Source organism: Spea bombifrons, chromosome 5 (assembly GCF_027358695.1).
Source record: "Spea bombifrons isolate aSpeBom1 chromosome 5, aSpeBom1.2.pri, whole genome shotgun sequence".
NCBI lineage: Eukaryota > Metazoa > Chordata > Amphibia > Anura > Pelobatidae > Spea > Spea bombifrons.
The window spans coordinates 89,602,854-89,618,850 of NC_071091.1; the positions used below are offsets into that span (position 1 = coordinate 89,602,854).

Below are 15,997 nucleotides of genomic sequence, written 5' to 3' on the forward strand. Positions count from 1 at the left end.
TATGAAGTCTTCATCAGAAAATCAGATCAATAATAAAAAGGTATGTACGAAATACTTGCTTTTTCTCATAAAACATCTTGATTTGCGATATTAAATGGAGTTCTCAGACACTCTGTCATAGTTTGGAGACCGTTCCTTGGCCATTTCCTGTCTGTTCTGATTTTATCAAACTCCATCTCTTCATTAACTTGGCAACCTGGCTTATCGTTTACTTTTAATACCATTCTCAAGTTTCAGCATTTCTCCCCCCACGAACTTTGGCTTACTTTAGTAAATCACAAGCGTTCCCTGGGACTTGTTTTCCCCAGTTTTGTTACAACGTATCAGAACTAATTAAATATTTCTACAGTTTTATCAACCAACTTGTCAGGTTACGGATGTAAAATCTCAGCAATGGTAAAACGCATTGTAGCCCATGTGTAAGACAACATATAACAGAATGCGTGTTCCATCAAATGCATCTCTTACTCAGCAGCATGCACGCGCGGCATACTCAAAAAGCAAGCGCTGACCCTCAAAAGAGTTGTGGGGGAAAACCTTGGCACAGAAGGTGCTCCCAATGGTTTCCAAGCAAGCGTTTTCCTGAGAATGATTGACAACACCAGCTTCAATGAAATGCTGAAGGTTAAGTGTTTTTTTTACATTCATGAATTTACTAACGAACTAAGTACTTTAATAGGAATTTGCGTTCGGTGACGTGGTTGGGGTGGTGAACTCTCCCTTTTCTTGGCCTCATTTTCATCAGAATTGTATTTATTTTGCAAACTACCTAGTTTCCTCTTTTTGATATTTATGGATTCAAGGTAAGACAAAAGAACAAGGTTCATCAACTTTAAGAGATTTATGTTGGGAAAGACCCATGCCATCTACATTTTAAATGGGTGGTGGTAGCGGAGGTGACTATGATGTGTCAACGACAAACAAAATGGGACCAATAACTTCCAAATGTGAATTACCACACAGCTGTCTAGTGTTGTCAGGCATCATCCAACCTAATCATTTTTGTGAATTATGCAAGATCATATATACTATATATATAGATATATATATATATATATATATATATATATATATATATATATATATATATATATCTATATATATAGATATATATATCTTTATATATAGATATATATACACACAATCAGTAAAAAGTTCTTAATTTCATATAGAGAGCATTTTCAACATACAGAGCTCAACGATTGATAAAAAAAATCAAATAACGAACAAAAACGGCTCTTGAGGGCATTAAGTAAACAAAATGTACTTTAAGTACTTACAATAAATTGCTGCCCGCGAGCGATGAGACAATTCAGTTTTCTTTAAGAAATAAAAAAAAGGCACATATGTTTTACCTTTATTAAATTACAAACTTACTTTTCAAACAACTGAAATAGCCTACAACATAAAAGGAGCTCTGTCATTGCTTCCAATGCTTTGAATTTATAAATTCACCAAAATGACAACCGGAACAAAAGTATAGGAGGGCGAAAGCTGCGGCCCACCATGCAATTTCCTTCCACAAGTAAACTATATGAAGCGTGTTGTGCGTCAGCAAACTGGATAAGAGGTTGAGGCTTAATGACACCATGCAATCGCGCAGTGCAGAGGCAGTAGTAGTTCCAGATAAACACTCTACTGACTAACATAACTTGTTATTAAAGGGCAAGTGTCACGCCAAGTTATTTTCCCAAGTGATAGCTTCGTGTCCGACAATTGCAGCCAATATCCAGAAAAAGAGACGGCAGACGCAGGTAGGAGAAAATGACGAAATTTATATATTTTTATACATAACGTGACCGGCCCCTAATGTTGTTTAACACTATAATATGCCAAAAGAGTGGTGGAGCCAAGTGGCTGATGGCAGGGTACCCTGGCTATCACTGGCATGGACAGACCACATTGGGGATCAGCCCAAAGTCTACGTAGGCACTCAACGTACCCAACACACGCACAGAGGATCCAGATAGTGACGCTTACCGTATATAACAGAAGTTCTCCAGGAAAACTGAGGTGGTCCCCATTATCACTTTGCATTTGGTTAACTATGCATTGGTAAGGCAGCCGGGTATCCTGAATCTCAGATGAGACCAGGGAACGATTAAGGTTCAACGAACGGTTCTCTCATCTTCAATGTTTCTGTCTGGAGCTATTTAGACCTAGACTTGGATTAATATCACAACAGCTGCTGGCCAAAAAAAAAAAAACAAAACTAACAGAATCTTTACATACCACCCAAAAAACGTATGTAAAGGTTGCGTTTGTAGAAATGGGTGCTATATTAACAAAAATTATGAATCTCAAAAAACAAAGAATTTGAGGAAAGTCAGGTTAAGTTGAATTAAAGTTATTCCTCGCTTCCGGTGGCACCCAGAATAAAACCGTAGCTCTAGACAAATGCCTCGTCTGCCTGAGTCCGACCCTATCGTCACCAGTCACTATCCTATATAAATATGGACTCATTGAAAATCCTCTTTTCTCCTAAAAGCCAGACTAGTCATTTGTTTAATTTGATGTGTAATATAACCTTTAGTCTGCTCTATATAAAGAAGCTACGTTTTACAACCCAACAACCTTGCTATGCCATTGCTGACATTACCAGCAAAACTAAACTAAAACGGAATCATTAGAGCATAAATAGGTTGAATTTTAAATCCTTTTAACATACTTCATCTGTACAGATAATAACCACCATTGCAGCTGGCATGGGACTCTCATTTCCCAAAGGACATGACAACTTTCATGAAGTTTTGGTAGAAGATAAAAATAGGCTTTAAACCCGTTTGACTTTTGGAAGGACCCCACGTTCTACTAAGTTCTCTCAGCTATTTCAACAAACATTTCTTTTTGTATGTACTTTGCCCTTTGACAGTTCACAAATAATTTACACAAGAAATGGAGCTCATACCAATTATAGCTGTAGTATTATTTTGTGGAGATTTCAGGGTATCATCTTGATTTTTGTATCATAGAACAAATAAATTAATGGATTTCTAGACACGAGACTAATTTATAGGCGCTGGCAGCGACACTTCTTGGTAGGCACAGCTCTCGGGCTCTGGAAAAACATATGCTATAGTGACATTGCCAACTACAATGAAAGGATTTCTTTTCCCGCACAATTTCCAGAATGACCAACAAGACCTAGAAATACGATAAAAGCGACCACACGTCACATCTTAAACCCAGCTCGAATAACTGTGAACCGTAAACAATGCAAACTAAAAACAGGTCTTTCAATGAAAATGTTGGTGGAAATAAGGTTAGTAGGCGCCAGACCGGCCATGGCAGCAGAAGGCCATTCTGGACAGGTTACTCTGCCATTACGTAATCAGAGAACACACATTTAATGACAAACAGATGTTTAGGCTATCAACGTGTGTATACAGTATTTTTTTGGGGTTAGTCATAAATCTAGGCTAATGGCAATGAGCCGCGGTAAAATATTGCTGCAATAATAGGGCAATGCCATGAAAGAAAAATGGATTGACGATTGATCTCCACACATGAAGCAAAGTTAAAAGGATGAGCCCAGAATGTATCACGTTACAGAACACCTCTGCCAAATCCGACACACAAACCACTTTAACTCTATGCGATGATTACTTAAAGCCAGGAAACAAATCCTTGACAAGTTCTCCACCACCACAAAAAGTTAAATGGTGGTGCATCTAGATCTATAGAGCTCTAGGTATTCAACTTAAAGACTGCTTCAGTAACCATTGGGTATTGAAGGAAATGCTGCCGCAATAAGTTATTTAAAGGGACACTTTTGGATTTTTTTAACCTACAGATTGCGTTAAAAGATACAAAACCGAAAGATCAACAGTTTTGAACGTACGTGGTTACACTCATACAATTTATGAGGAAAGTCCAGGTCCAAGAGCCAAATTATATATTATATATATATTATATAGTCCCAAATCTAGGAGGTGATCGGCAACCCAACACTTATAAAGCACGGAGCCATTGGCACTTTGGTCATCAACTGAATGACATTGTTTTCAAACATGACTCAAACTACCACATACTTTTACTTTTCAAGTTTGAATAGTGAAGGCGCTGGATGTTACAAAGGGATTTTAAACACCTGTGTAAGAACCACAGAGACATCCAGACACACATTAGAGAGCAGTGTAAGGCAAGCGACACACAGAGGTTTATGTACAGGAAGAATGACCGCACACCTTGTTTTTCTGTGTCTAGGCGGGGGAGACTTACATCTGAGATACTGCGCAACCACAATGCTATTCAGCGACGAAGGCCACTACTTATATTTTTGTAGACCTCCTCCTAAAACTTTTTAAAACTTTTAAAGTTATTAACACAGATATCTTAGAAAGGAATGGCATGTGATGTGCCCCCAACTCATCCAAAGAATAACGGGTAATTATCTTATTAGCAACAAAAAAAATTTTTTTTTTTTTTTTTTTTTTAAGAGATAAGTTGTAATTTTGTGGCTTCTGCAAGTTTTACCAGTTTGCGGGAACTTGCATTGAAGGATACTCTCTTTTTTATGGGACATCCAGCCAATTATCAACAGACAGAGGCCTCCAGCGCAGCCAAGCCTCCGTTCTAAAGCTTTAATAGCCGGGGCTTTCTACAATGAACATGCTAACCTGCAGCTGCATCACACTCAACGTATAGAAGAACTCTATTAGGAATGCTTTTTTTCTTTAATTGTACGTTGGAAGAAACAGTAATAATCCATAGGCAGCAAACTACTGATCAGTTACAACATCCAAGACAGGGGGTCCGCAGTCCAGCCAACCTGTAGCTGGCTAACTATTACCTAAAACAAAGTTAATCCTACCATGTTGCCCTGGGCTAGCAACCTTTTATCGCAGAGGTCTGCCATCAATTAGGCCATCGGTACTTAAAAGTTCTCTGTCACACAAATCAAAACCGCAATATGAAGCATGATTCGGAGTTTATCTCTTCATCATACGCCATCTCCCAGAGCCCTGGGAACAACTTCTTTCAGATACCGTCTGATAATAAAACAAGTCTGGAAACACTGCCGCGGACGCACTATAGAGAATACCATGTTCCATACTCCCTGACACTACTTCAAAAGGTTGGAAATTATTAAATTAGCGTGTCAACTATTTAAAAAAAAAGCCTAAGATAAACCAGGTATGAAACCCAAGCAGATAACATCTCTGGAATGCGCTCTATTAACATTCGCAATGAATCAAACCTTCGCAGGCTTTTCTTGTGCCTTGTGCTGACTTCAGTTTGGGTAAAGATTGTTAAAAATGTTTGACAGTTTGGAGCTATTGCCTTGGTGCTGAACTAATGTCTCTCTTTTTTAACCTTTTCTGCTCCTTTTTTTATTATTATTAATTATGCTCTGTTACGGGCTCGGTATAACTGAATAGTAAGCGCAGGAAGCAAACTGTATCTAAGTTTACATCATTAGTGGATGAATAGGGCTGCCATGTTGGCCATTAAAATTTGCACGTAAATTGCGTGAATTTTAGGACAGTCAGACATATATAAAAATATATTTATATAAAACATCATAAAGTTAGTTGTACAGTTTTAACAAAATACGTCCTAAATTTTCAGCTTCATTTTTTTTATTTTTAAACCATGGATCAGCCAAGAATAACATGCTTACTAAAAGCAGACAAACCATCAAAAAAGAAAAACAACCCAATTCTAATCACATCAAGGCAGCTGTTAAATGGCAGCAAAAGGCAGATGCCGACATTATCACATATACCAGAGCAGCTCATACTGGTATTCCAATAAGTTTTAATTGTTCAGTATTTATTTTGATCGTAGGGTGAATTAAGAAAAACAGCTGAACGTGACCCTGTCGGGCATTCATTAAAAGATTCAAACGATTTAAGAGGCGTCAGATTAAAAACAAAATTCATTGCTTTTGTAATTTATCTTGAAATATGGTATAGATTTTGTGTTAGTGTTAAATATTTATATATATATATATATATATACACATATATACATATATATATATACATATACATATATACATACACACACACAGTATATATATACTGATATAAATTGTGTATATATATATATATATATATATATATATATATATGTATTGTATGTATATACTGATTAAATATATATTTGATCACTACTATTTAACTCCAGCTACATAGGAGGCACATTGGGCATAGCTGTCTATGTATACCCTGAATAGTCTCGCTCTGAAATTATCTTCATTGACTGCTAAAAACTATGTAGAATTAGTTAGGCTTCCAGAAGGCTACCGAGCTGACCAATTGCCTTCCCCTACATCCCAATAAGAAGTCTTGCGAGTTTACGGGTACATGCAAGACTTTACTAATTTTCATAAAATAGAAATGCTTGGAATTAGGACTCAAAACAAAGATGAAATTCCTACAGTGCAAAAAAGTCCACCCAAAATACATCACAAACGGGAGTACTGTGTGATTTAACACACATAATACTGATAATTTGTATGAAACACAGGGGGCTTTTTTCATTATGCAGAAGTCAATCACAGCTTCATATGAGAAACTGACTTAAAACGCAGGTAACGGCCAGAGAAAAGTTACATGAATAACAATTCCATAAGTATCTGCCACCTATATATCAGGATTTTGCTTGTATTTGCCTTTACATTGACATGTAATCCCCGAGCAACACATACTGCACTTGGTTAAATTATTGCGGATAGAGTATCTGGAATAAATAGTGTTTTAACGTCTTCACACTTCATGCCTAAAATGCTTTCTCGTTAACCTTAACATATACAAAATAACCGCATACTATGACATCCATCCAAGGAAGCGTACACGGACAAACTCATGCTTATCACGGGGGCCGGCCAGCTAGGTGCCCTGGGCGCCCTCTGCCTGTGGATAAATTATATGCAATTCAACATTAAGGGTGAAGTTGAATTGAAATGTACCGGAGAACAAAAATAATTCTTGTTTTAAAGACAAGTCTGTTTCTATATTAAATCCAGGTGATGTAACTTACCTAGCTGTACAAAAAAAAACGTATTCCTAAATAGGATAAAATAATCGAATAAAAAGAACCCTGTCCGAAGCTGGGAAATCTTACGTCTAAATGTTTAATTGACCTCCCTTATAATTTATAACACAGGGCTGTATAGGGAATGGGTTGTTGGTTGTACCCCACGGAGTTGCGTTCTGTCATCGTGATCTCCGGTCTCATTATTTAGATATGGTAACAGAGGTTAATGAAGCATTTATACTAAAAGAAATTCCCTGTTTTTAGATTTGGACAGGCTTCTTTTTTTATCCTATTTAAGTTTTAATGATCAGTTTTTTTTTTTAAATATACTTTTTCTTTGATTTATATTTAGTGAAAGTTAACCCCTAGTGTCTCTGATTGAAATGTAACCATGTTAGTTACTGTAATGCGTAAAACCAAAAGCCATGCAGGGTTTGAGATATGGATAAAGTTGTTTTATGAGCTTATGACATATTGTAGTGTTCTATAAATGCATTTGCTTGGTGACGTATAATCTGCGAAACCCCAACAATGAGCACAACATTCAAAGAATGTTCCTAGTCCGGCGTAATAGCGAGACATTTCATTTTATAGCATGTGGCGGCCTCTAGTGACAAGTTTATGAATTACAGACATTAAATAACGCGCGTCAAATCGCCAGTCGCTCGCCCTCGGGATGCCCGTTCTGACATAACATATATTGACTTATAAAGCACCATCACATCCTACAGCGCTTTATAATGCAGAATTCACATCAAATAAACGACGGGGCATGTCAGCAAAAAAATCTCACAGAGCAGATGATCTCAAGCTGTTCAGACTGCTTTCAATGAAAAATGTAAAAATAGGTTAAAAAATTTAAAAATGGGTTATAGTTAAGATTGTGATTTTTCCTTTTCTTGTAACCTAAATAAAGTATGTAGGTGTTAAAAAATCAAATGTCCATACAATATTACATATACAATATTTTTCAGACATAGAACAATAATTGGAGTATAAAGTAAGCTTGTTCTGATAGCGTTTTTATAAATAACATTGTGGACAACATGGACCGCAAAATAGTAAACATAAGAGATTAATGGATAAGAAGTGCAACTATTAAAGGCAATTAGAACCAAAAACAAAAGATAGAGTGCAGATCTGTAGGCCCTGTTGTAAGACAGTAACTATAAGTAAATAATGATCCCATTGTTGCATTAAAGGTTGTTACCCAAAAATATAGAATAAAAGAACCTTTTAAAGAATCACTAGATGGGCCCGATATCTCTATTTAAAGTGTGAGTGTCACTTACACATTTCACATATGTAGTCACACATCTGACAGTATCACACTATTTAGATTTTTCCTTTTTTCCTTTATGTTATTGCGCTCCCATTTTGGACACATTTACCCAAAAATATAACTGAATATTCCTCACTGAACAGCCACATCGTCCACGTCTTCTACTCACTTATGGAGTTACCGTATGGGACACCTCTTCAAGCCTCCTATGTTCTCCCAGAACGGACAGTACTTCAGACAGGGATGAAATCACTGCAAGTCTCCATCTGCGAGCGGCTGCTAGCTTGGTTGTTAACAGTAAATGGATCAGAAACTTCCCCTTATTAGGAGATAATGCATCTGGAAGATGATGCAAAAGAGCTATTCCAAGTGTGGCCGTGAGTGACATTGGAGATAGAAGCTAGGTGGGGGCAGTTCCACCAAAGGTAAAGCAGGAATCTCACACTGGGGCACGACTAGGAAAAAGGTGGCCCAATCTCTGATGTCAATTACCATCTGCACATTATTTTTTTTAGACATTTCCATGTGGTTCAAAGAGTAGGATATCCCTCTCATATTTAACAGAGAACACTGTTGCAAGTAAACTCTGGCAGCATACTATTATTATTATTATGATTTAGTTTTATATAGCGTCATCAAATTCTGTAGCACTGTACAATACTGAACTCGCTTGTCTGCCTTTAGCATCATTAAGGCGTAGACGAATGATCGGAGTGAAGGGAACGCAGCAGATATATATTCTGTTGAAAAAATATCTAATACATAAATGATAAAAATCTAGCTTTCCCCAGATTTCCAGAGATATCACCGCGGTTGGCAGTAACATGTCTAGCGTGTGTCCAGTTTCACGGTCATAGGTTTCCCACTCTTAAGCATTAAGTTTTAAAAAGCATGGAAACCGAAAGCCATTTCGCCAGATAAAGGGTTAAGCAATTATCGCTTGAGTTCCTTAAACACTAAAGCAGGATGGATCAGACAACAAGATGCATCAGAGGAAAAATATATTTTATGTGATTTTGCCTGCTACACACCTCAACACACATCAGAAACCAAGAATATATGCTAAAAAACGAAAATGACAAAAATTCTCCCGATCCCGATTGTTGTCGTTACGAGACAGGAGGTGCAGCGACACCAATAGCACTAACCTCTGGTTGTACATCCCTCTGTAATTGTAATTAGCCCGGTGGTTCGGTAGCGGTTTCGGGTCCAGTGGTCTGTAAATAGCAGGTTCCCCTCTCTTCATGGCCAGCCCATTTAATTCAACTGTTGGAGTTATGCTCCCTGTAAAGAAAAAATGGCATATTGTGTCACCCGTGGAAAAAGTCACAATCCTCCGTCATTAAAAGCTGGTTACTGGTTGCCTGTGCCCAAGCTGGGATATCCAACACCTGGGGCCTTGTTGCGGCCCTCGGAGATTGGAGCCTTGCGACCCTGATTTACAGGTTGCCAAATGTACAGGTCACTTAAAAGGAAAAATATAATTTTAAGGGCATTCACAAGGTCGATAATTTGCACTAAAGAATTAGTCCAGATGTGTGTAACACGCGTGTGCTTATTTTTCCTGACTCCTGTGTACAGAACATAGCATGTGCCAGCATGACACCAATACCATCCCATCTCTACATCTTTACATACAGAATATGCCTGACCACAACATAAAGTCCGAGGAAGAAAACATGTCCCTCTCCAGACACTGCGCCGCTACAGATCAAATCATCCAGAACATCTAATGGTTTAAAGGTCATCACCGAACCAACCAATACAAACCAATCCCGGGTATCAGAAGGTCGATCTAATGAAACCACGATCCCAGGGAAACAGAGCATAATAATTGCCAAAATATTTTAATTCCCACGCCAACCCATGCACTGTTCCTAGACACCATGTTGTCTATTCACAATGCCTTGCATCACACCAGCGTCATGACATCACTGCCTTTCCGATCGGATGCACACAAGCGCTAAAGGGAAACCTAAGAGCAGAATAACTAACAAGAGCTGGAAAACATTTTCACGTATTCAGATTCCCGGACAGAAATGAAAGAGTGGCTAACAAACGTTCCATTCATTGATGATATATAACTGGATGATGTGTCCGTCACATCCATGTCCTCCTCTCATGCGGCATGCTTGGTGTAGGGCTCTGACGCTAGTGTTACAGGCCAGGTTTGCGGTACGCCTCTATGTTGTCATTATACATGATCGTGGGATATGCATTTATATAGTTCAAAGACGCTTAATGATATTTTTTAGCCTACAAGCAAAATCAAACAATCTGGGGGTGCCTACGTAACCACCTTCTCTCCACTTGCCACGCGCATGGTAGTCATTTAACAACCTCCAGGACCCACGCAATTTCGGGATTACCCAGCTTGAGCTGGGGTGGCATTACCGGTGGGGACACGTTACATTAAACCTTACACGGACAGGCTTACCTGGGTTGTTGTTTATATTGTTCTTGGTTTGTCTGGCTGCTGGTTTAGGAAGTGTTGTTTCAGACAGCGCTAGGCTGGCAGCCGCATGCTGGGCTTTCTTAATGCTGGTACTCTCGGCTTCCCATGTCTGACCTCCGAGAGTCAGTTGCACTGTAAATAACTTAAAAACAAATTAAGAGGAAGCACATTAATAATTGCATTGTATGAAACTCTGGGGTGATTTAACCCGACTCACGATAAACCCAAAATGAACATTTTTACACAAACATATGCAGCCGACGTACAGAATACCTACTTCTACTGAACACAATTTAGAAATATATTTTCCTAAATGAAATACAGTTTAGAATGAACATATAAAATATATATTAATATAATATATAAAAAGAGGATATATCAGGAATGAGTGCAGGTTCTCAAGCGCCTCATTCTTAAACCTGTATAAAGATATTCCATCTGACTGTTTTAGTAAAAGAAAATCCTATGATCCAGTCTTCAATCACCTGCGTATTGTTGTGTGAAACACACTTTCCATTGTTTGGTGAGGATAACGTGGGGTTGCTCAGACTCTACCTTGGAATGTGCCGGTCCTCTCTCCTCCAGAAGTTTATACTGTGGCTGAATCCTATTGAAGCGGGCTAACTCATTCACCAAACACATCGGCGTTTTCTCTTTGGGGTTTGTCATGTTTTCTTGGAGAGGCACTGCAAAAAAAGAAATTTTTATTAAATAAATAAAGATGTTGCCAGCAGCTTATGAAAACATCACTAGATCCAGAAGAGATTTTTTTCTATTGACTGGGACATGCGTTGGTAAAAAGAAACATCATTACAAGGTGCGCCCCCTTAAAAGCACCGCGGTAACCATAATGGGGCAGGGTAAGCGGCTGTTTTATCAAACTGGGTGCTATGTTCTATGTACATTTGTTCTTCGCTATATAAACGGAACATCTCAAAAAGGTTACTGGGAAAAGACATCAGTCGCTAACAGCATTGCTTGTAAAATGATCCACAGGACAGTATACTACTTACGTTATAAAAAAATGCACATATAACCCAAGGGCGTCCAAGAAGGTGGATTTGGCTGGTTCATGTAGTACGAGATACCGCACGGAACAGCTCTTTTCGCCCAATCGTTATTATGTCTAGCCTAAAACTTGGGATGAAGAGGCATTCGTATGTTGGTGTGATATTTCTACTCTAATGAGTATTCACTCAACAGGCAAGCTGACGATAACAATATTGGCTTTTACGATTGTGTTGACGATTACAATTCTTGCTTTTAAACCATCTTCCCAGACTAACCACACTTTGACTGGGGCTGTTTGTAACACCAGATCTCCAGTACATTATTCTTTATAACACACAGCACCCGAATGTGCTTATTTGTACCGTTACATTAGAACAGCATTTGGTTTCCACTTTGTTTACCTTCCAATAATTTGGTCTTCTCATCTTCAGTGGCCACACCTGGGGAGCTACCAGAAGATGAGGAATCCACCAGACTTTCGGTGGGACTGGTGTCTGTGGCGGTTTCTGTGGCAGACCCATTCACAGAGGACTGGAGACTCACTTGACCGGCACTTGTGGCAGGAGGGCAAAGCACAGAGGGAAAGGAAGAGTCACACACGGGAACTGATGTCTGCGCCTTCATGTGTGCCATCCTCCGTTTCTGAAGAACACAAAGATTTGTTAGAAAGACAGTAAATACACATTCCCCATCCCACCTTCATCCTACACGCAGTTACCAACAGACACTCAACTTTCTAGGAAGTCTAAACAACAACTGCACATTGGTGAACCAAGTTAGTTGTGCCTCTTTAATTCTATTGAGCGTTCCCAACCAGAAAGACTGCTGAACGCACACGTGACAAAGTTATACCATAGAGCGTCTGGTCTCCAGAGAATCGTTCATCGACAGATCATTAACGTAATAAAATTCACTTTGGCAGGCTCAGAGTAATGGCAATACAAAGTGGGCTATTGCTGAAATGATGGATGCCTTCTAGAGGTAACATTTGGACTACACTTCCCATCATGCTTTAGCTGGATTATTCCAACTGTAGTTATGGGCCCCAGGCTCCAGCTCCTGAGGGTCGGGAATTCTGTGTACCCCTGCCTGAAAACAAGTAGCTTAATGGATTTTTAATTTAGATGCTTGAGCTCACGCTGGGTAAAACATTGTGTACGTCCAGGAGGTCGGTAGAGAGAAGAGATGTATAGAGTGAACATCAAAAGGAGAGGGAATTGATGGGACGCTGAAAGGTGCAGTAGGAGAGATAAAGGATATCGACATACCCTCTCTATCGGTCACAAGCAAAGAGCAGTAGAGGTAGCGATAGAAAACAAGGTCCAGGTTTCAGCGATAGAACGCCGAGGTGGTTAGAAACAAAGATGCCGTGAGTAGCAGTAAGTGCGTTTCAAATAGAACAAGAGAAGAGGGAAGCAGAGACCCAACGAACAGGTGTATATTCTGGGATGTTGGGAGGACCAGTGTTGGGATGGATGTTGACTGAACACAGGAGGAGAAGCAGAGAAGACGGATAAGAGGTGGGATTGGAATTTGCGGGGATGTGTTATCTTACCCTTAAACTGCTTAGTAGCAGGCAATGGGAAGAAAGTGGATGTGGGGTGAGATGTGGAGTGAGCTGAGGTGATAAGTAAGGAGGTGAGATGTGAAATGCACTGGGGTTCTTATGAGTGGTGGAAGAAAAAGTACATTTAGGAAGAGGAAAGACAAGAAGGAAAACCTGATAAAAGTTGGAGGAAGTAAGATGAGGAAATGAAACACCTGTTTAATTCTTCATTACTGATTGAAATAAGGCCTAATTCACAAGTTCCTCACAAGAGACAAGCTAAAGATATTTCACACCTATCCATTATCAAATACAATCAACACAGACTTTACAACACAGAGCGGTGGTTTTTAACAAAAAAAACTCAGCAATTAAAGCGTACAATTTACCAGCCAAGAACATCGGGGTCAGCTATTCCCAGCGCACAACAGAACTAAGTGGAACCTAAAAGTTGTCTGCAAAGTTTAGCTTCTAGTGTTTCCTGCTAAGCCAATGCATTGTATCACCTGTCTACCTCTGCCATCTGCTGTGTATTATAGCCCTTTGCTGTGTATACAAAGCACTATATATACAATAAGGCACATATACATTTTGTGGACATGTACAGTACTTCAGGGACGTGCACCCCACAAGAGCACAGGGATATGACATAATTTCCCGGCGCTCAGACACAACCAGCATGTGAGCGGCCCCAGGGGCCAGACTTCCCTTCCTGAGCAAACAAAGCGTGTATGTATTTTAGCGTGTAAGTACTGCGTGCTGGCGTGTGTATTAGTAAGTGTGGGTATGTTAGCAAGTATTTTATAAGAAATATATATATATATCTATATGATGTTTTTAAACAGAAACAAACATAAAACAAAGTTACGTATCGATAAGTTGTCAGAAATGTTGAGAGCAGACGCTAGAAAGAAACCTTGCCCTGCATCTCCCCAGGAGCACCTGGCGCCTGCTTTAGTATGTCGGGGTGCTACATGTAAAGCTGCCCCCCCAAAATAATAAACACTTGCCACTAAACGGTTGGCGCTCGAACATGCATCATACCGGGTGGAAAATAATCCTTTTCTCGGGGTCTATGGCCGTGATGATAAACCACGCAGTAAATTCCGTTATATGCACGGAACGTACGGACTCATGTGACCAGATGCAGGTGAATATTGGCGAACCTGCTGAATGACAGCGAATGAATAGGATAACCCCTGGCAGAGGGTTACCTTCCACCAGGTCCGGCCCATTGGGTTTTCTGGACAGAATTTGCCAGATAGTGGGCTGTCCAATTGAAAGCCAGAGCCCGGGTCCCCCCAGCTTATTGACTTAATACTGGGTCACTACTGTGGACCATGATGGCTCCCTTGGAGTGGTGGTGCACTACCCACTAAACGGCGCTCATCATTTGCACTATCCGGATGGTGCTTGTGACAACACTGAAGCATGCATGGTCCGTGGCACCTGCCTGGACTGAGTGATGCAGTGACACCCGGGGATATGTATGTTGCTTTGACATGTCTGCTCCTTCTTGCACTGCACCGCCATTCCTTCCTATTGCGTGTTTATCGTGTCATTTCTAGCCACATATGACGCAATGCACTAAGATGGTATAATATCGTGTAGCACAGTTACCTGGCTGTCCCGGGCCGGGCTGCTCACACCTCCAACATTGACAAACCCTAAAGAGAATGAGCGTCTTCGTACCGCCCCCTCCGCTGACAGCGTTTGCGCACAACCAACGCATTACGCGGGAGGGAACTAACCATACAAGCGAATTGTCAAATGGGAAAAGAACAGTATATACATAACCTAGATGTTTATAGATAAAAGTATCTAAGGCAATTTCTAACGCCCCCTCATAAAAATATATTTTTATAGGTAGTTTACGTTGCTTGAAAGGGAAAAATTGATGATATCCCCCATGTCTGACACTTGGTACCGTCCACCGCCCTCACGTTAGTCGGCACTGAAGAGGAGCCATTGGTGACGGCAACAGCGGCTTCAAGTGGCAGGTGGTGGAACTGCACGGAGCGAATTCCCTAGAGAGGAAAGGTAGGCTGTATAGCGAGTAGGAGGAGGCGTGTCCAGTGGGAGAAGCGGGATCCATATTAAAAAAAAGAATAGCAATAAATTGGGGCTTGCGTGGAATTCTATGATTTTAGTAAAACGGAAATTGTCCCGGCCAGGTGAAGCACCCATACCGTTACTGACATATATTAGATGAGGAAGCTTTTTTTTTTTTTTTTTTTTTTTTTTTTTTTTTTTTTACAGAAGATCACCAGGTAGCTGCTGCCTGCGTCAAGAAAAAAAATGTCAACTTTTGGAATCATTCTAGATGAAAGTCTCATTGGGATGGTTCCTTATTCTGACTGATTCAGAATTATCAGATATGAATTCATGGAAGGGTTTATTTTAACTTTAATTTTTTCAACCCACATAAATGTTGGAGCGAATGTGGAGCAGTCACCATGGAAACGACAGGACTGTTCCTTTCGTTGAATAATATACTTACCCTGTAGTAGGAAAGAAGTGACCTGCATCTATGCAGTGTTAGAATACCAAATCTCCCAAGCACTTGTTTTGTTTTTTGGACGCAAATCTTTCTTTCCTTCTTGCAGGGCCGGCCCTCCCATGGAGCAGAGTGGGGCAATTGCCCCAGGTGGCACTTTTTATTTTATTTATTAAAGCGGAGGAGAGAGAGGGGCGCCGAGTGGTTTTCGCTTACCCACTC

The 15,997-nt window shown here is 39.9% G+C and overlaps 1 protein-coding gene across 4 annotated transcripts in view; it reads right to left on the bottom strand.

The window, feature by feature from the left end:
• Window positions 1–14,961, bottom strand: part of STAU2 (staufen double-stranded RNA binding protein 2) — an 87,848-nt gene extending 72,887 nt beyond the window's left edge. For all 4 annotated transcript variants that reach the window (XM_053468215.1, XM_053468213.1, XM_053468214.1 and 1 more), the window contains exons 1-5: window positions 14,899–14,961; window positions 12,134–12,374; window positions 11,277–11,407; window positions 10,704–10,863; window positions 9,415–9,550 (exon numbers count right to left, since the gene is read on the bottom strand). In XM_053468215.1, coding sequence (XP_053324190.1) covers window positions 9,415–9,550; window positions 10,704–10,863; window positions 11,277–11,407; window positions 12,134–12,365 — 659 coding nt within the window. In that variant the 5' untranslated portion in view covers window positions 12,366–12,374; window positions 14,899–14,961. The remainder of the gene's footprint in view (window positions 1–9,414; window positions 9,551–10,703; window positions 10,864–11,276; window positions 11,408–12,133; window positions 12,375–14,898) is intronic.
• Window positions 14,962–15,997: the final 1,036 nt, after the last annotated feature.